The following is a 19,499-nucleotide window of genomic DNA, read 5'->3' as shown; positions in this document are numbered from 1 at the left end:
TCAGGCTTGAGATGTGCCGAATTTAACTCGGAAACAAGGAAAATTGGACGAGAAATGCATAAAAGTGTTTGAAAATCTTTAAAGTCGATTATCTCGGAAACTATGAGAGATAGGGGCCTCAAACTTTACATCTGTTTAGTGCCTCCTTCAGGCTTGAGATTTGCAGAATTTAACTCGGAAATAAGGAAAATTGGACGAGAAAGGCACCACAGTGTCTGAAAATCTTTAAAATCGATTATCTCGGAAACTATGAGAGATAGGTACCTCAAATTTTGCATCTGTTTAGAGCCTCCTTCATGCTTGAGATGTGCAGAATTTAACTCGGAAATAAGGAAAATTGGACGAGAAAGGCACCAAAGTGTCTGAAAATCTTTAAAGTCGATTATCTCGGAAACTATGAGGGATAGGGGCCTCAAACCTTGCATCTGTTTAGAACCTCCTTCAGGCTTGAGATGTGCCGAATTTAACTCGGAAACAAGGAAAATTGGACGAGAAATGCATAAAAGTGTTTGAAAATCTTTAAAGTCGATTATCTCGGAAACTATGAGAGATAGGGGCCTCAAACTTTACATCTGTTTAGTGCCTCCTTCAGGCTTGAGATTTGCAGAATTTAACTCGGAAATAAGGAAAATTGGACGAGAAAGGCACCACAGTGTCTGAAAATCTTTAAAATCGATTATCTCGGAAACTATGAGAGATAGGTACCTCAAATTTTGCATCTGTTTAGAGCCTCCTTCATGCTTGAGATGTGCAGAATTTAACTCGGAAATAAGGAAAATTGGACGAGAAAGGCACCAAAGTGTCTGAAAATCTTTAAAGTCGATTATCTCGGAAACTATGCGGGATAGGGGCCTCAAACCTTGCATCTGTTTAGAACCTCCTTCATGCTTGAGATGTGCAGAATTTAACTCGGAAATAAGGAAAATTGGACGAGAAAGGCACCAAAGTGTCTGAAAATCTTTAATGTCGATTATCTCGGAAACTATGAGGGATAGGGGCCTCAAACCTTGCATCTGTTTAGAACCTCCTTCAGGCTTGAGATGTGCCGAATTTAACTCGGAAATAAGGAAAATTGGACGAGAGATGCACAAAAGTGTTTGAAAATCTTTAAAGTCGATTATCTCGGAAACTATGAGAGATAGGGGCCTCAAACTTTACATCTGTTTAGAGCCTCCTTCAGGTTTGAGATGTGCAGAATTTAACTCGGAAATAAGGAAAATTGGACGAGAAATGCACAAAAGTGTTTGAAAATTTTTAAAGTCGATTATCTCGGAAACTATGAGAGATAGAGGCCTCAAACTTTACACCTGTTTAGAACCTCCTTCAGGCTTGAGACGTGCAGAATTTAATTCGGAAACAAGGAAAATTGCACGAGAAATGCATAAAAGTGTTTGAAAATCTTTAAAGTCGATTATCTCGGAAACTATGAGAGATAGGGGCCTCAAACTTTGCATCTGTTTAGAGCCTCCTTCATGCTTGAGGTGTGCAGAATTTAACTCGGAAACAAGGAAAATTGGACGAGAAATGCATAAAAGTGTTTGAAAATCTTTAAAGTCGATTATCTCGGAAACTATGAGAGATAGGGGCCTCAAAACTTTACATCTGTTTAGAGCCTCCTTCAGGCTTGAGATGTGCAGAATTTAACTCGGAAACAAGGAAAATTGGACGAGAAATGCACGAAAGTGTTTGAAAATCTTTAAAGTCGATTATCTCGGAAACTATGATAGATAGGGGCCTCAAACTTTACATCTGTTTAGTGCCTCCTTCAGGCTTGAGATTTGCAGAATTTAACTCGGAAATAAGGAAAATTGGACGAGAAAGGCACCACAGTGTCTGAAAATCTTTAAAATCGATTATCTCGGAAACTATGAGAGATAGGTACCCCAAATTTTGCATCTGTTTAGAGCCTCCTTCATGCTTGAGATGTGCAGAATTTAACTCGGAAATAAGGAAAATTGGACGAGAAAGGCACCAAAGTGTCTGAAAATCTTTAAAGTCGATTATCTCGGAAACTATGAGGGATAGGGGCCTCAAACCTTGCATCTGTTTAGAACCTCCTTCAGGCTTGAGATGTGCCGAATTTAACTCGGAAACAAGGAAAATTGGACGAGAAATGCATAAAAGTGTTTGAAAATCTTTAAAATCGATTATCTCGGAAACTATGAGAGATAGGGGCCTCAAACTTTGCATCTGTTTAGAGCCTCCTTCATGCTTGAGATGTGCAGAATTTAACTCGAAAATAAGGAAAATTGGACGAGAAATGCATAAAAGTGTTTGAAAATCTTTAAAGTCGATTATCTCGGAAAGTATGAGAGATAGGGGCCTCAAACTTTACATCTGTTTAGAGCCTCCTTCAGGCTTGAGATGTACAGAATTTAACTCGGAAATAAGGAAAATTGGACGAGAAATGCATAAAAGTGTTTGAAAATCTTTAAAGTCGATTATCTCAGAAAATATGAGAGATAGGGGCCTCAAACTTTACATTTGTTTAGAGCCTCCTTCAGGCTTGAGATGTGCAGAATTTAACTCGGAAATAAGGAAAATTGGACGAGAAATGCACAAAAGTGTTTGAAAATCTTTAAAGTCGATTATCTCGGAAACTATGAGAGATAGGGGCCTCAAACTTTGCATTTGTTTAGTGCCTTCTTCAGGCTTGAGATGTGCCGAATTTAACTCGGAAATGAGGAAAAATGGACGAGAAATGCACGAAAGTGTTTGAAAATCTTTAAAGTCGATTATCTAACTATGAGAAAAACTATGAGTGAAGGAGGCCTGTTGTACTCAAAATGAAAACCTTTTCCAATTTCCAAAAAAACTCTCTTACTTTATTCTCGAATTTCACAATGTGCGTCACCTTTTTCATTCACTTGACAGTTCTGAATTCACCACACCTGTTCCCTCCAAAACTCTAATAATATTTTTCCCACTGTTTCCCAAACGCCACACAGCGGCCAGTTTCCACAACATCCTCCCACCCGGATTGGGGAGCTATTCCCCAATTCCGTCATCATCCATAACGACTGGAGGTGGCCTAATCACAGCAAGGCGAGTCACCGGACGTACACACTCACTTCCGTCTTCTAGTCGAATCGTTGCGGTTCGAGCATGTCCGTCCATCGCTGGGATCGCTTTAATGACTCGTCCAAATATCCATTGATTGCGTTTTGTATTGGGTTCCATGACGACCACTCTATCTCCTTCAATAATTGGTTGACCAGATTCTCTCCACTTAGGTCTGTGAGTCAAGGTTGGAGCATAATGTTTTCGCCATATTTGCCAAAAGTGATCGGCGAGGCGCTGAGACTTTCTCCATTCTTTGCGGAGGATTAAATCCTGATCTTCAAAGATCCTCCCAGGAGTGAGTCCAGATTGCCGATGTATGAGGAAATGGTTTGGAGTCATTACTTCACCAGAATCCGTCAACTCAAGAAGTGGACGACTGTTGACTAGGTGTTCTGCTTCGACAAGAAGAGTGTGCAAGACCTCTTCAGTTGGTGGATGTTTAGTAATCTCAACAGATTGCTTCAATGCCCGCTTCACAGGTCCTATTAATCTTTCCCAGCAGCCGCCCATGTGAGGCGAGTAGGGTGGGTTGAAGTCCCATTCAATATTCATCTTAGCGAGTTTTGCTTTGACCTTGGCGTGATCCAAAGATGCTGCTGCTTCCTTCAATTCTCTAGCTGCACCTCGAAAGTTAGTTCCGTTGTCCGATATGATCTTTGCAGGATTTGCTCTTCGTCCGAAAAATCTTCTGAGAGCCAACAAACAGGAATCCGTGCTAAGGGAACAACATAACTCCAAATGAATGGCGCGTGTCGTCATGCACGTGAAGATCATACCGTATCTTTTAACCTCGCTTCTTCCACTCTTGACGTATAACGGTCCAAACATATCGCATCCTGTGTTAGTAAACGGAACGACATGCATACTCAAACGTTCGGAAGGCAGTTGCCCCATAAGGGGAATCTGCGGTTTGGCTTTCGATACTTGGCATGTCTTGCATCCTCTCTGTAGACGTTTAAGAGTAGCACGTCCCTTGATGATTTCATATCGCTGACGGAGCTCAGCAAGTACAAAGTCCGCTCTCCAGTGCCCCAGACGAACATGAAAATCTTCAAGCAGCAGCTGAACAATACGATTATCCGCGTGAAGCAGGATTGGGTTTTTAAAATCCTCCCTCACCAGGGGCATGTTATTCAAACGGCCTGATGCTCTCATTATACCACACGAGTCTATGGCAGGATTGAACTTGTACAATGGACTTCCTCTAGGAACGTTTAGAAGTTGAAGTTCGCCTGTCCTTGACTCAGAGCTCATGCTCATTCCAAAACTTTCTCTCTGCGAATGGAGCAGTAAATACCTAAGCCCTCCTTCCCAATCTGTGGCACTCAAGATGACTGAGCTTCCCAGTTGGGAATGACCGTTTGTTCTCCATTTCTCCCTACAAGCTCGCTGGAATCGATACACGTATGTCATCACTCTATGTATGTGACTCCAACGCATATAGTTTTTGCTATCAATCACGGGTTCCCAACTATGTTTGATGGTGGCAGCTACAAACTCTGATGACTCTCTTTGTTGTGGCCATTCGCTCTCACTTTTGTACAGAAATTCAGGACCACTGTACCATGTTGACTCTGGAGAGAAGTCGGTATTTCCTGTATCCCTTGTAGCAATATCTGCCACATTGAGGTCAGTTGGTACCCATTTCCACTCGTCAGGATTAGTAACCTCTTGTATCTCTCCGACCCGGTTTCCCACAAAGGGCTTATAGCTTCGAGAATCCGCTCTAATCCAATTCAGCACGACAACTGAATCCGTCCAAAACACCTTTCTGTCGATTTCAATTTTGGTTTCATCTTGAATCACCTGCATAAGTCTACATCCGAGTACTGCACCTTCAAGTTCCAAACGAGGGATTGATGCTGATTTGAGTGGTGCAACCTTTGCTTTTGCCGTTACTAGAGAAACATGAATTTTAATGCAATTTACGAAACGAAAATAGGCTACAGCTGCATACGCATCTTCACTGGCATCCGTAAAGATATGTAGTTCTACACGGCCCTGCCTGTACTCCAATGGAGCATAGCATCTTGGAATTTCGACATCACTTAAATGGATTAATTGTGCAACCCACGCTTTCCATTGCTGACATAGTTCAGCTGGAAGTTGCTGATCCCGATCCGTTCCAAATCTTCAAATACGTTGGAATATAATCCTGCCTCTTATGATAAACTGTGCTACGAAACCGACAGGGTCATATACCTTCATTAGTGTTTTCAAGGCTTGACGTTTGGTAGGCAAATTCTCTGTATCCACACTTTCTCGATTACGGAATGAAAAAACGTCCGTAAGAGGCTCCCACCATACCCCGAGGACTTTCTCAAATTTACTATCGAAATCTAAATCTACACTCAATTTCGGAAGCCGTAGATCGGGTGGAAGTCCATTGATAATCACGGGTGAGGAACTTACGAAGTTCCTTATCTGAAACCCTCCCATCTTGTGAACGTGAACCACATCTTTAATCAGTTTTATCGCGGAGGTTTCGTCATCAGCACTGCCTAAGTAGTCATCTACATAGTGATTCTCTACTATCTCTCGGGTGGCTTCTGGGAATTCTTCAGCATATTCCTCTGCGTTCTTGTTTTTTACATATGAGGCTACTGCTGGGCTACACGTTGCACCAAAAATCATGACAGTCATTTTATATTCAACTGGAAACGTGTCACGAGAGTTTCCTCGCCACAGTATCCTTTGATAATTCTGATCTTCTGGCAAGATTCGTACTTGATGAAACATCTCCTTTATATCTCCAACGAATCCATGTTGACCAATTCGAAATCGCATGAGTAGCCCGGTCAATGATATAGTCAGATTTGGCCCACTTAGAAGACTATTATTTAAAGATATGGAGTTCACTTCTGCTGCTGCATCTAAAACTAGACGTATCTTCCCTGGTTTGTTAGGGTTTGTCACCCCAAAGTGAGGCAGATACCACACATTTTCTTTCGGCATACCCTTCTCATGTTCATCCAGTGGGACCAGGTAACCCTTTGACAAATAATCTTGGATTTTTGCAGAGTATTGATCTCTGAATTTTGGGTCTTTATCCATCTTTGCCTCTACTTGCTGAAGTCTTAGCCAAGCAGCAGATCTGGAATCTGGCATTTCAGGCTTCGGGGTTTTCCAGAGGAGACCCGTTTCGAACCGTTTCCCAACTAGTCTTGTGACTGATTCCAGAATCTCTAGTGCTTTCTTTTCATCTTTGTTTAAAGAAAAGGAATTCTCAGTTTTCATCTTAATGTCCTCAAATTGGTAGTGCTGCTTGATAAGCTCTATCAATTCTTGACACGCATGACCTACTACATCAACAGAACGTTTCCTTTTACAAGTTTCGCCCGTTGATCCGCTAATAATCCAGCCAAGATTCGTCAAAGAAGCTACTGGGTTGTTTAGCGAATCGTGAATTAATTGTTTGGATGCAGTAATTCCTGCATTGTCCTCCCCAATGAGTATTTTAGGACGATCCCCAAAAATAGACTTAAATTCGACCTTTGCCAAATAAGGGAATCTTTGTATCAATTCTTCACGATGAACGTGAACTTGTGGCAACTCTCACTGATCAATGGTGTAACACTGAGGAATGTTAAACCATTTATCTTTGGATCTCCATCCTTTGATATCAAACGTCACTGCCTTTGTAGTACTTCTTTGCCTGGTATTACTATCCAGCCATTGTAAATTGATTTCCGTTTCACGACCTAACAAATTATTTATCAATACAGTTACAAAGAAGGAAAACATAATTAAACTTATTAGACTCAACCTTCAAGATTCAATTTTTGCGCGGTCGCGCTCTCTATCAATGTCACAGTGGCTCCAGAGTCTAACAAGGCTAGAGTATTCATAGTTTCTCCCGATAGATTGTTTCTCAATGTTACAGGGGCAACTCTAAGCATAACTATTCCTCTGTCTGTGCGGTTTGCAGTTGCGTATAGTCTTTCAAAGTAGTTATGCCGTAAGGCATTCGTCACAGACCCTGATGACTCATCTGAAATGACTATAACAACCGTTTCTAAATGTCTAATCATTCACAATTCTCATTACATGACATATTACCAACATTTTCTTTCTTTTTTATCTACTACTGCATTGATATCTAGGTAATGTCATGTACTTCTCTTTTATTCACTGTCCGTTAGAAAATACTAAGCCTTGTTTTCTCTCTCTTTTTTTTTAACTTTCCGGAAAGGCTAGTATGTTTCCTCTACGGACCTGACACCCGCAGTGTCGATAGCCATAACGCTTGGTAGCATTTACGACTTGCCTTGGTTCCTAAATCCGTCGGAAAATACTGAGTCACTTCCTCTGCAAGAGTTGCCGGAAAAGACCAGTTAACTTCCTCTACGAATCTGACACTACCACAGTGTCAATAGTCGCAACACTTAAAGTGTTTGTGACTTTCTTTGGTTACTATCTGTCGGAAAATGATAATCCACTTCCTCTGCAGTAGGTGCCGGAAAAGGCTCATCAACTTCCTCTACAGATCTGACACTACCACAGTGCCAATAGTCAAACATTTTAAAATGCTTGACTTGCTTTGGTATACTCTCCGTCGGAAAATGACAAGCTACTTCCTCTGCAATTATTACCGGAAAAGGCCAGTCAACTTCCTCTACGGATCCGACACCACCACAGTGCCAATGATCATGACACACATTGTGTGCAGGACCTTCTTTAAGTTCTAGGTTAATTGAAAAATAGGTTACCACTTCCTCTAATTGCCGGAAAAGGTTTCCCATTTTTCCCAATCAAACTTATATATTCTGTGTGGCTAACAACCAATGCCTCACATTTATATTTATTTATTTCTTCCTTTAGAAACCATAATTTTACTGCCTTTTTTAAGTTTGAAATTTTAGTAATCTTTGTTATATTTCCATTTCTTTTATGCTTTATTTCATTATTTTCACTTCATTGCATCTCCCACAATTTTTCCTACATTTTCATCCCTCCATCAATAATATATCTTTATCAAATTTTCTCTTCTTTCAATGTTATTTCTCAGTTTCAAGCAAAATTTTGGCTAGTGAATTCATACTCAATATATTAAAGAACATTATTAACTTTTCCAATTCACTCAAGAAACTTTCACGAAAATTTCACATTTGTATGAATCATAACGTATATCTGGAAAAATTTCAAAACCTTAAATTGAACTAGTTACCTTCTACTTTCTTTTCTTCTGGTTTCTCCACTTTCTGATGAAGAAGTCGATGGTGTTGCCTTTTACATCCTTCAATACCACACGGACGTCGTCTGAAGCAATTGACAATTCTGTGATTTCTCCCGAGGCAACTGAGGCACAGCTTCAACTCTCTTACACGTACGAATCTTCCTTCGGGAGTTAGCTCCCTCAATTTTGGGCACACTGTTGTGTAGTGATCCTCCTGACAATTTGCACATCCCCGCTTTGTGTTCTCTTCGCCCTGACTGACTACAGAAAGGACGGAACGCACACTTGACTTCTTGCGTTCCTTAAGAGCGATGGTATTTGAGCGAGTAGATTTAGTGGTGTTTATTGGGGCAATGGAAAGAGCCGCCTCGGCCCTCTGCTGCAGCCAAAGGGAGAGCTCCTTCACAGTGTAATTCGTCCTTTTATAAACCGCTTCAGACCACAGCATTCGCATTATGGGCGTGAGCTTTCTCTCAAGGTCATCTACCACACTCACTGATGTTAAGTATCGCCCCCCATCGAGCTGCTCCAGGGACACAGCGATGTTGTGCACGGCTGTGGCAAATTTTGCAACACTCAAGGGGTTGTCATCTTTTGGTCCGTCAATATTCTTGGCCTGGTCGATCAGCCGCAGTAACATCTGTCTAGTGTTCCCAAATCGTCTGGATAAGACCTGGATGATTTCATCTGCGCTTGCTGGTGATGTCAGAAGCGCTTTTACTGCATCTCTGGCTTCTCCGGTGAGACTTTTCTCAAGTCTTGCCACATTTTCGGTGGAATCATATCCACAGATAGAGGTGGAGCGTCGATACTGTGCCAGAAAAATTCTCCATTCATCTGGATCCCCCGAGAACTTGGGTAGATCTTTTAGACCCGTCTGCCTTGACATAGCCTGGGCCATACTCTTGCTCTGTTCCGTGAGCATCGTAGATAGTTCCCGGAAGGAAGTACTTTCAACATATTTCTGCTCAGATGGATATTCGGGCAGAATTTCTTCTTCCTGTGAGCTGCACTCTCCTTCCTCCATATCCTCGACTTGAATTTGCCTCTTGATTTCACGTTCAGCCGCTCGGAGACTCTCCATCTCAAGTTTTGTCTTTTCTAACCTCAAAATGAGGTTTGCTCTGGTCTCACTCCCACCGTCCTGGCCAAGACGTGTGGACTCACGATTCATTTTTCAAACAGCCCGGCACACGTTGGGCGCCAAATTTTGTTGTACTCAAAATGAAAACCTTTTCCAATTTCCAAAAAAACTCTCTTACTTTATTCTCGAATTTCACAATGTGCGTCACCTTTTTCATTCACTTGACAGTTCTGAATTCACCACACCTGTTCCCTCCAAAACTCTAATAATATTTTTCCCACTGTTTCCCGAACGCCACACAGCGGCCAGTTTCCACAACAAGGCCTATAACTTTAAATCCATTTAGAACCTTCTTTTAACTTGAACTGTGCTAAGATCTATAATTTCCAGGAGGAAGCTTCAGAAATCCTCTGACCACAAAAGGTATCTGAAGTGTTTTGGACATAATATGCAAGGAAATCCCAGAAGATCTGGGATTTCCTGGAGGAATGTCCAGAAATCCTCTGACCACAAAAGGTATCTGAAGTGTTTTGGGCATAATATACAAGAAAATCCCAGAAGATCTGGGATTTCTGGAGGAAGCTCCAGAAATCCTCTGACCACAAAAGGTATCTGAAGTGTTTTGGGCATAATATACAAGGAAATCCCAGAAGATCTGGGATTTCTGGAGGAAGCTCCAGAAATCCTCTGACCACAAAAGGTATCTGAAGTCTTTTGGGCATAATATACAAGGAAATCCCGGAAGGTCTGGGATTTCCTGGAGGGAGCTCCAGAAATCCTCTGACCACAAAAGGTATCTGAATTGTTTTGGGCATAACGTGCAAGAAAATCACAGAAGATCTGGGATTTCTGGAGGAAGCTCCAGAAATCCTCTGACCACAAAAGGTATCTGAAGTGTTTTGGGCATAATATACAAGGAAATCCCGGAAGGTCTGGGATTTCCTGGAGGAAGCTCCAGAAATCCTCTGACCACAAAAGGTATCTGAATTGTTTTGGGCATAATATGCAAGAAAATCACAGAAGATCTGGGATTTCTGGAGGAAGCTCCAGAAATCCTCTGACCACAAAAGGTATCTGAAGTGTTTTGGGCATAATATACAAGGAAATCCCAGAAGATCTGGGATTTCTGGAGGAAGCTCCAGAAATCCTCTGACCACAAAAGGTATCTGAAGTCTTTTGGGCATAATATACAAGGAAATCCCGGAAGGTCTGGGATTTCCTGGAGGGAGCTCCAGAAATCCTCTGACCACAAAAGGTATCTGAATTGTTTTGGGCATAACGTGCAAGAAAATCACAGAAGATCTGGGATTTCTGGAGGAAGCTCCAGAAATCCTCTGACCACAAAAGGTATCTGAAGTGTTTTGGGCATAATATACAAGGAAATCCCGGAAGGTCTGGGATTTCTGGAGGAAGCTCCAGAAATCCTCTGACCACAAAAGGTATCTGAAGTGTTTTGGGCATAATATACAAGGAAATCCCAGAAGATCTGGGATTTCTGGAGGAAGCTCCAGAAATCCTCTGACCACAAAAGGTATCTGAAGTGTTTTGGGCATAATATGCAAGAAAATCTTAGAATTCTATATCCGGAACAGTGCTGGAGATGATCCCCATGTGGATGGACTCAGATCTGACCATTTCTGGAAGAGAGATGGCGAAAAAGCTAGGGAATTCCATATCCGGAACAATGCTGGGGATAGTCATCATATGGATGGGCTCAAAACTGATCATATCTGGAGGAAAAATGAGGAAAAGTAGGATAATACCATGTCCAGAGCTTTTCCAGGGATGGTCATCTTGTGGATAAAGAAGATTTTTTGGGAATGGTCACCATGTGGATGGACTCAGATCGAACCATTTCAGGAAGAGAGATGGCGAAAAAGCTAAAGAATTCTATATCCGGAACAGTGCTGGAGATGGTCCCCATGTGGATGGACTCAGATCTGACCATTTCAGGAAGAGAGATGCCGAAAAAGCTAGGGAATTCCATATCCGGAACAGTGCTGGAGATGATCACCATGTGGATGGACTCAGATCTGACCATTTCTGGAAGAGAGATGGCGAAAAATCTAGGGAATTCCATATCCGGAACAGTGCTGGAGATGGTCCCCATGTGGATGGACTCAGATCTGACTATTTCAGGAAGAGAGATGGCGAAAAAGCTAGGGAATTCCATATCCGGAACAGTGCTGGAGATGGTCCCCATGTGGATGGACTCAGATCTGACCATTTCTGGAAGAGAGATGGCGAAAAAGCTAGGGAATTCCATATCCGGAACAGTGCTGGAGATGGTCCCCATGTGGATGGACTCAGATCTGACCATTTCAGGATGAGAGATGGCGAAAAAGCTAGGGAATTCCATATCCGGAACAGTGCTGGAGATGGTCCCCATGTGGATGGACTCAGATCTGACCATTTCTGGAAGAGAGATGGCGAAAAAGCTAGGGAATTCCATATCCGGAACAGTGCTGGAGATGGTCCCCATGTGGATGGACTCAGATCTGACCATTTCTGGAAGAGAGATGGCGAAAAAGCTAGGGAATTCCATATCCGGAACAATTCTGGGTATAGTCATCATATGGATGGGCTCAAAACTGATCATATCTGGAGGAAAAATGAGGAAAAGTAGGATAATACCATGTCCAGAGCTTTTCCAGGGATGGTCATCTTGTGGATAAAGAAGATTTGGGGATGTCTAAAATAATGATGAGAAGGACGTCTTATGTTCGTAGATCATGAAATTGCTTTTTCTTGCAAATTCTAATTCAATTATACTGCGAGAAATGATTGATAAATGGTTTTTAGCTCGTTAAAAAACTGTGGCCGTTTTTTGCTCGTAAGATTTTTTGACAGTTTTTTTGCTCTGACACAAAAGATACAGGATTTTTGCAATAAGGTCCTCATTTAACTGCATGGCAGCATGATACCAAGAAACCAAGTGTTTCTGAAAACTCTTGTATGGTATAATTTTCATTTTTCTTGAATTTTTCTGTTAACGTTATAATTTTTTCACGTTTTTCTTTAGGCAATTCCACGGTCATTCTACGTGAATTGTAAAATGCTCCCAGGAATTTGCAATATTGCGTTGGAATCAACTGGCTTTTCTTGTAATTAACAATAAAACCAAGTTTGATTAAAATCTGTTCTGTTAACTTGACATTTGCCTCACATTTTGCAAACGAATCTCCTATAATAAGTAGATCATCAATGTATATTACTAAGGAGACTCCTAATTGACACAAATAATGAGCCACAGGCTTCATAATTTTTGTAAACAAATAAGGGGCTGTGCATAGCCCAAATGGCAAACATGTGAATTGGTATAATTGGCCATTGAAATAAAAACGCAAGAATTTACGATACAATGGGTCAATTGGAATAAGATAATAGGCATCTTTTAAATCTAGAGATGCCATGTAGCAATTTTGCGAAAGAAGTTTCGTTACAGTTCGTCCATCTTCCATTTTAAAATGTGGTGGATTGATGAACTGATTTAATTCTTTAAGATTGATAATGAAACGTTGCGACCCGTCAGGTTTTGGAACAAGAAATATTCTTGATAAAAATTGTCCTTCTTCAGGTGAACAAGTCTCGATTGCACTCTTCGATTTTAACTCTGCCATTGCATAATTCATATCGCTAAATTCTTTCTTTGACCATTTGGGTTCTACTGGTGGGGAAAGTTGATGCACTTCTGTGCAAAACGGAATTTTATAACCATTGACCCATGAGACTATTACTCTATCAGAGGTAATTTTACACCAAGACTTAGTAAAATGTTTGAGCCGCCCGGCTATTTTACCCACCGGTTCTAATACCGGCGTCTCTGGTTCGATGAGTATCCTTCCTTCTTCCTGTTGGATATGCTGGTCTGCTGACTGCGTTGATTCTGCTTCTTCCATTTGTTGGTGTTGAACTGCTTCTTTGCCCCGCCTGTCGACACACTGGAGTTCTTCTGAAACTGTGCTCGCTGCGGGGCCTTGGCGTTTTTTGATGTCGTGCGATTCGAGATCTTTTTGAGGTCTTTTGATGCTGTCTGAAGAGCCTTCGTGTTCTTTACAGCATCCTCCAAGTCAGATCCGAAGAGAAATTCCCCAATTTGAGAATCTTTTAGAGTTTCTCTCATAGATTCATTAATATTTGCGGTTATGAGGCTCCTCCGGATGACAGCTTCATCATGTTGAAGGTCAGCCAAAATCTTACTAGCGTCTGATAGATTTTCGGCTAAAGATTTCCACATAGGAATTTCTTTGGTGCTTAATAGTATTGAAAGCACTTTCGCAATCGCTGACAATGTAGCGGAAATTTTTTCCTGCCTTTGCGCTATACGACTGTCTCTCTCAATCACCTGTTCTGTCATAACAGTTTTCACCACTAGATTAAGCTTAGGTGGTTGAAAACGAGGACAATTCTTCGGTGGAGGGTATTTTGCCAAAATTTCCTTGAGAGTATCTGCTGGAATTCCCTTTGCAAGAATTTCATCCCATCTGAATACCAAATCCGGAAGTACTTCTGGTGCAGAACATTTTTCCTCATACAGGCGTTTACCCAAAACCTCCACAATGTCCTCAGCAGACGGAGCTTCCAAATTTCCACTTCCTTTCTCATCAGCAGATGGGTTATTTGGAGAAGGGTTCTCCTTTTGAGTAATTGGCGAAAGGACTTCAAACTCACCATCTGGTGATTCTTCCCTCATAGACTCACCTGAGTCTTGGGATTCTTCAAACACGTCGCATCTGCGGCGCTTTTCCGGAGATTGAGAGCTTGAAGAAACTGATTGTGCAGTTCTTTGACGTTTGTGACACTTTATAGGACTTTTGTCACTCCCGGAAAGACTTCTGTCTTGTTCTGAATGGCTTCTGAATCGTCCGGAATGGCTTCTGCCTCGTCCGGAATGGCTTCTGCCCTGTCTGGAATGGCATCTGCCTCTCCTAGGACTCCTCTCAGCTCTTGTGGAGCTTGTGCTCCTGCTTCTCCCTAAGTTTAAAGAAAGAAACCAAGAGGTTGTTACGTGTCGATCTATCGATGCTGCAGGATCGTGGCCAGGATGTTTTTGTGTGTGATGTGCGCGTGAGAGAGTACAACTCTCTCCCGGAAATGTGCATTTCTGAGTAACAACTCAGATAAAGGTGTACACGGACACCAATTTGGCCACAAGCACAACTCGAGTACCACTCGAGCCTACCGGAGACAGCAAGTAACAACTCGCTTATTGACACGAAAAATCGCGTCAGGCTCAATCCGAGGGTTGAGGGACGACATCCTGAGCCTTGTCTACGCGCATTGTTTAAGTAACAACTTAAACAAAGTGAGTAATAACTCACAATGAGGTGTTTAACAACCTCTCACACACAACCATAACCTCACTTCGGTCCATCTACAAAGATATCAAAAAATCTGATTATTTACTTACCGTGGTGCTTTTTCTTCTTTTCTCTCTTCTTGGAGGTCATCTTGCGCTCCATTTGACGAATTTTCTTTTTTAATTTGCGGATTTCTTTGTCCATTTTGGGCACAAAATCGCAAAGCACATGTGTTCCAAAGGCACAAAGTAAAAGAATGACATTTCGGGGTGACGGTGGTGCCATCGTGGGGCAGTGTTGGATAATATTGGATAATTTTAAAAATTTATCTACGAAACGTGTGAAAAAGTCATAGGGTAGGAGGACTACATAGTTTGATCTCGAGGAAGAGGAGCATAGTACAATTAATCGCAATTTTTGTGGTAATTTTGTAAAAATTCATTAAATACGTTAAATACGCCAGCGACGATTTTTATGAATTTCTGATTTTCGTTTTTCAACATTTTGGAAAAAACTCCAAAAGCTCCAGAACTTATTTACTACTATTTATTTAGTTATATATATATAAAGATAAAAAAATGAACTAGAAAAAAATTAACATACGTTTCTTTATGTCTCATTTTACAAGAATTCAAGATTTTAATGTTTAATTTACAGCACTATTTTCGTATTTTTACGTATTCTTTGTGAGTTTTCTAAGTCAAAATTTGTTCTTTTCCGCTTTCTAAAAATTTTTGCTAAACAATTAAGATACTAAAGAAATATTCATGCTTCATGTTAGAAGTTATTTCATACTAGGACAGGGAAAAAGTAAATATAGAAAACAAAATTGAATACACAATTAATTTAACCCTTTAATGGATTACGTGGGTCTCGGAATTAGAAAAATAAAATCTTTTCGTATAATTGTATAACTTAAGAAGAATAAATTACCAGAGTTTCAATTCCTTAGATTTAGAAATTTTAGAAAATAGAGTTTTTAAAAATTCTTGTTTTAGAACACGAAACGTGATGTGAAACTCATAAAAATGTGCCATTTTTTCTCTATTTCAATTTTAAAAAAAAATCTGTTCAAGTACAGATTACTATATTTAAATTAAAAAAAAAATAAATCTGTTCAAGTACAGGTTTCTTTCACTTGCGGACAGGCAATAATTTTAACTGCTCGAACTCCAAGAGAGAGCAGTTTTCACAATCGACTTTTTTTTCAAATTTGCAAAATTCTAGCTGCTAAACGGTAAGAGATATTGACTTCCGGTCTTCGGTGATCCCCCACAATGTCAATACATTCTATCGAACTAACTTACCCAAATTACCCCCCACCCCTTCCTGCGCTCCCTATCCCCCAAAAATAGGCAAAAAATTTTGTTTTTCTAATTTTAAAAAAAATTGGCACTGACGATTCTCTTCATTTTTGGATATGTTATGGAGGTAGTCCAGCTGAACATTTCGTCCTTAGACACCTATCACCGGAAAAATTGCCATCTTGAATTATTCAAGGTCAAAGGTAAACCAGCCTGGAGGGCCTAATTTTCAACGGATTTGGACAAATTTGGACATTTTTGAAAGATCTTTTAATTCTGAACCCGACTACATCGGTCACAATCGGTGATGGATCGGGAAAGTAACGGTAATAGTCCTATTTAAAAAAAAACAGTTTTTCGCAATTTTCAGTCTTTTGACACATTTAAAAAATCAACGGTAAGAGATATCAACTTCCGGTCTTCGGTGACCCCTCCTCAAATGACATTATCTCGAACGTGGTTTTTTGTTTTCATCCCCTCCCCCTTCATGCGCTCCCTATCCCCCAAAAATAGGCAAAAAATGAGGTTTTTCTAATTAAAAAAAAAAATTGGCCCTGACGATTTCCTTCATTTTTGGATATGTTATGGAGGTAGTCCAGCTGAAAATATCGTCCTTAGACACCTATCACCGGAAAAATCGCCATCTTGAATTATTCAAGGTCAAAGGTAAACCAGCCTGGAGGGCCTAATTTTCAACAGATTTGGACAAATTTGGACATTTTTGAAAGATCTTTTAATTCTGAACCCGACTACATCGGTCACAATCGGTGATGGATCGGGAAAGTAACGGTAATAGTCCTAATAAAAAAAAAAACAGTTTTTCGCAATTTTCAGTCTTTTGACCCATTTAAAAAATCAACGGTAAGAGATATCAACTTCCGGTCTTCGGTGACCCCACCTCAAACGACATTATCTTGAACGTAATTTTTTTTGTTTTTACCCCCTCCCCCTTCATACGCTCCCTATCCCCCAAAAATAGGCAAAAAATTAGGTTTTTCTAATTTAAAAAAAAAAAATTGGCCCTGACGATTTCCTTCATTTTTGGGTATGTTATGGAGGTAGTCCAGCTGAACATTTCGTCCTTAGACACCTATCACCGGAAAAATCGCCATCTTGAATTATTCAAGGTCAAAGGTCAACTACCCTAGAGGGCCGAATTTTCAACGGATTTCGACAAATTTGGACATTTTTGAAAGATCTTTTAATTCTGAACCCGACTGCATCGGTCACAACCGGTGATGGATCGGGAAAGTAACGGTAATATATTTATTTTAAAAATACTGTTTTTCGCACTTTTTCAGTCTTTTCACCCATGTAGAATTTAAACGGTAAGAGATATCAACTTTTGGTCTTCGGTGACCCCCCACAATGTCAATACATTCTATCGAACTAACTTACCCAAATTACCCCCCCCCCACCACTTCATAAGCTCCCTATCCCCCAAAAATAGGCAAAAAAATTTGTTTTTCTAATTTTAAAGTAATTGGCACTGACGATTTCCTTCATTTTTGGATATGTTATGGAGGTAGTCTAGCTGAACATTTCGTCCTGAGTCACCTATTACGGGAAAAATCGCCATCTTGAATTATTCAAGGTCAAAGGTCAACCAGCCTGGAGGGCCTAATTTTCAACGGATTTGGACAAATTTGGACATTTTTGAAAGATCTTTTAATTCTAAACCCGACTGCATCGGTCACAACCGGTGATGGATCGGGAAAGTAACGGTATTAGTCCTATTTAAAAAAAAAAAACAGTTTTTCGCAATTTTCAGTCTTTTGACCCATTTAAAAAATCAACGGTAAGAGATATCAACTTCCGGTCTTCGGTGACCCCACCTCAAATGACATTATCGTGAAAGTAATCTGTTTGGTTTTACTCCATCCCCCTTCATACGCTCCCTATCCCCCAAAAATAGGCAAAAAATGAGGTTTTTCTAATTTAAAAAAAAAATTGGCCCTGACGATTTCCTTCATTTTTGGATATGTTATGGAGGTAGTCCATCTGAACATTTCGTCCTTAGACACCTATCACCAAAAAAATCGCCATCTTGAATTATTCAAGGTTGAAGCTTAATTTTCACCCGATTTGTTCAATTAATTAATTAAAAGATTAATGATTTTGTGAAGCCCTCTTCTTGAACAATTTTCAACTTCAAGATGGTTTTGTGGTGATTTATAGTCAAATTTAATTCGACAATAATTTTCTATACATCAGAATGCTTGCGAAAGGGTATATAGGGCAGAGCACTTTCTCGGGAGTTCGAGCAGCTCGCAAAGCCTCGGACGCTTTGCCACCCCTTTTTTCTGACTTCATATGAATATCTATGAATTTTCGTGAGAGTAACTATCGCAAACATAATTTTAACTGCTCGAACTCCAAGAGAGAGTAGTTTTCACAATCGACTTTTTTTTCAACTTTGCAAAATTCTAGCTGCTAAACGGTAAGAGATATCAACTTCCGGTCTTCGGTGACCCCCCACAATGTCAATACATTCTATCGAACTAACTTACCCAAATTACCCCCCCACCACTTCATAAGCTCCCTATCCCCCAAAAATAGGCAAAAATTTTTGTTTTTCTAATTTTAAAGTAATTGGCACTGACGATTTCCTTCATTTTTGGATATGTTATGGAGGTAGTCTAGCTGAACATTTCGTCCTGAGTCACCTATTACCAGAAAAATCGCCATCTTGAATTATTCAAGGTCAAAGGTCAACCAGCCTGGAGGGCCTAATTTTTAACGGATTTGGACAAATTTGGACATTTTTGAAAGATCTTTTAATTCTAAACCCGACTGCATCGGTCACAACCGGTGATGGATCGGGAAAGTAACGGTAATAGTCCTATTTAAAAAAAAAAACAGTTTTTCGCAATTTTCAGTCTTTTGACCCATTTAAAAAATCAACGGTAAGAGATATCAACTTCCGGTCTTCGGTGACCCCTCCTCAAATGACATTATCTCGAACGTGATTTTTTTGTTTTTACCCCCTCCCCCTTCATACGCTCCCTATCCCCCAAAAATAGGCAAAAAATGAGGTTTTTCTAATTTAAAAAAAAATTGGCCCTGACGATTTCCTTCATTTTTGGATATGTTATGGAGGTAGTCTAGCTGAACATTTCGTCCTTAGACACCTATCACCAGAAAAATCGCCATCTTGAATTATTCAAGGTCAAAGGTCAACTACCCTGGAGGGCCTAATTTTCAACGGATTTGGACAAATTTGGACATTTTTGAAAGATCTCTTAATTCTGAACCCGACTGCATCGGTCACAACCGGTGATCGATCGGGAAAGTAACGGTAATAGTCCTATTTAAAAAAAACAGTTTTTCGCAATTTTCAGTCTTTTGACCCATTTAAAAAATCAACGGTAAGAGATATCAACTTCCGGTCTTCGGTGACCCCTCCTCAAATGACATTATCTCGAACGTAATTTTTTTGTTTTTACCCCCTCCCCCCTTCATACGCTCCCTATCCCCCAAAAATAGACAAAAAAATGAGGTTTTTCTAATTTAAAAAAAAATTGGCCATGACTATTTCCTTCATTTTTGGATATGTTATGGAGGTAGTCCAG

At 40.4% G+C, this 19,499-nt stretch overlaps 1 protein-coding gene across 1 annotated transcript; it reads right to left on the bottom strand.

Annotated features, from left to right (window-relative positions):
- Window positions 1-2,988: 2,988 nt before the first annotated feature.
- On the bottom strand, window positions 2,989-9,413 carry LOC129808566 (uncharacterized). Its single transcript, XM_055858345.1, has 3 exons — window positions 8,231-9,413; window positions 5,266-6,443; window positions 2,989-5,172 (listed from the first exon to the last, which is right to left on the bottom strand). The coding sequence occupies exons 1-3, from the start codon at window positions 9,411-9,413 to the stop codon at window positions 2,989-2,991; spliced, it is 4,545 nt and encodes a 1,514-aa protein (XP_055714320.1).
- Between the last annotated feature and the right edge of the window lie 10,086 nt (window positions 9,414-19,499).

Source organism: Phlebotomus papatasi, chromosome 4 (assembly GCF_024763615.1).
Source record: "Phlebotomus papatasi isolate M1 chromosome 4, Ppap_2.1, whole genome shotgun sequence".
Lineage (NCBI taxonomy): Eukaryota > Metazoa > Arthropoda > Insecta > Diptera > Psychodidae > Phlebotomus > Phlebotomus papatasi.
Note: the sequence above shows the minus strand (reverse complement) of the source record. Positions and strands in the feature narration are given on the sequence as shown.

Coding starts and splice junctions, on each gene's coding strand:
- LOC129808566 (XM_055858345.1), bottom strand. CDS start 9,413: ATGAATCGTGAGTCCACACGTCTTGGCCAGGACGGTGGGAGTGAGACC. Junction 6,444..8,230: donor AGAAGAAAAGAAAGTAGAAG/GTAACTAGTTCA, acceptor ACAACCCAGTAG/CTTCTTTGACGAATCTTGGC. Junction 5,173..5,265: donor CCTTGAAAACACTAATGAAG/GTATATGACCCT, acceptor GATCGGGATCAG/CAACTTCCAGCTGAACTATG.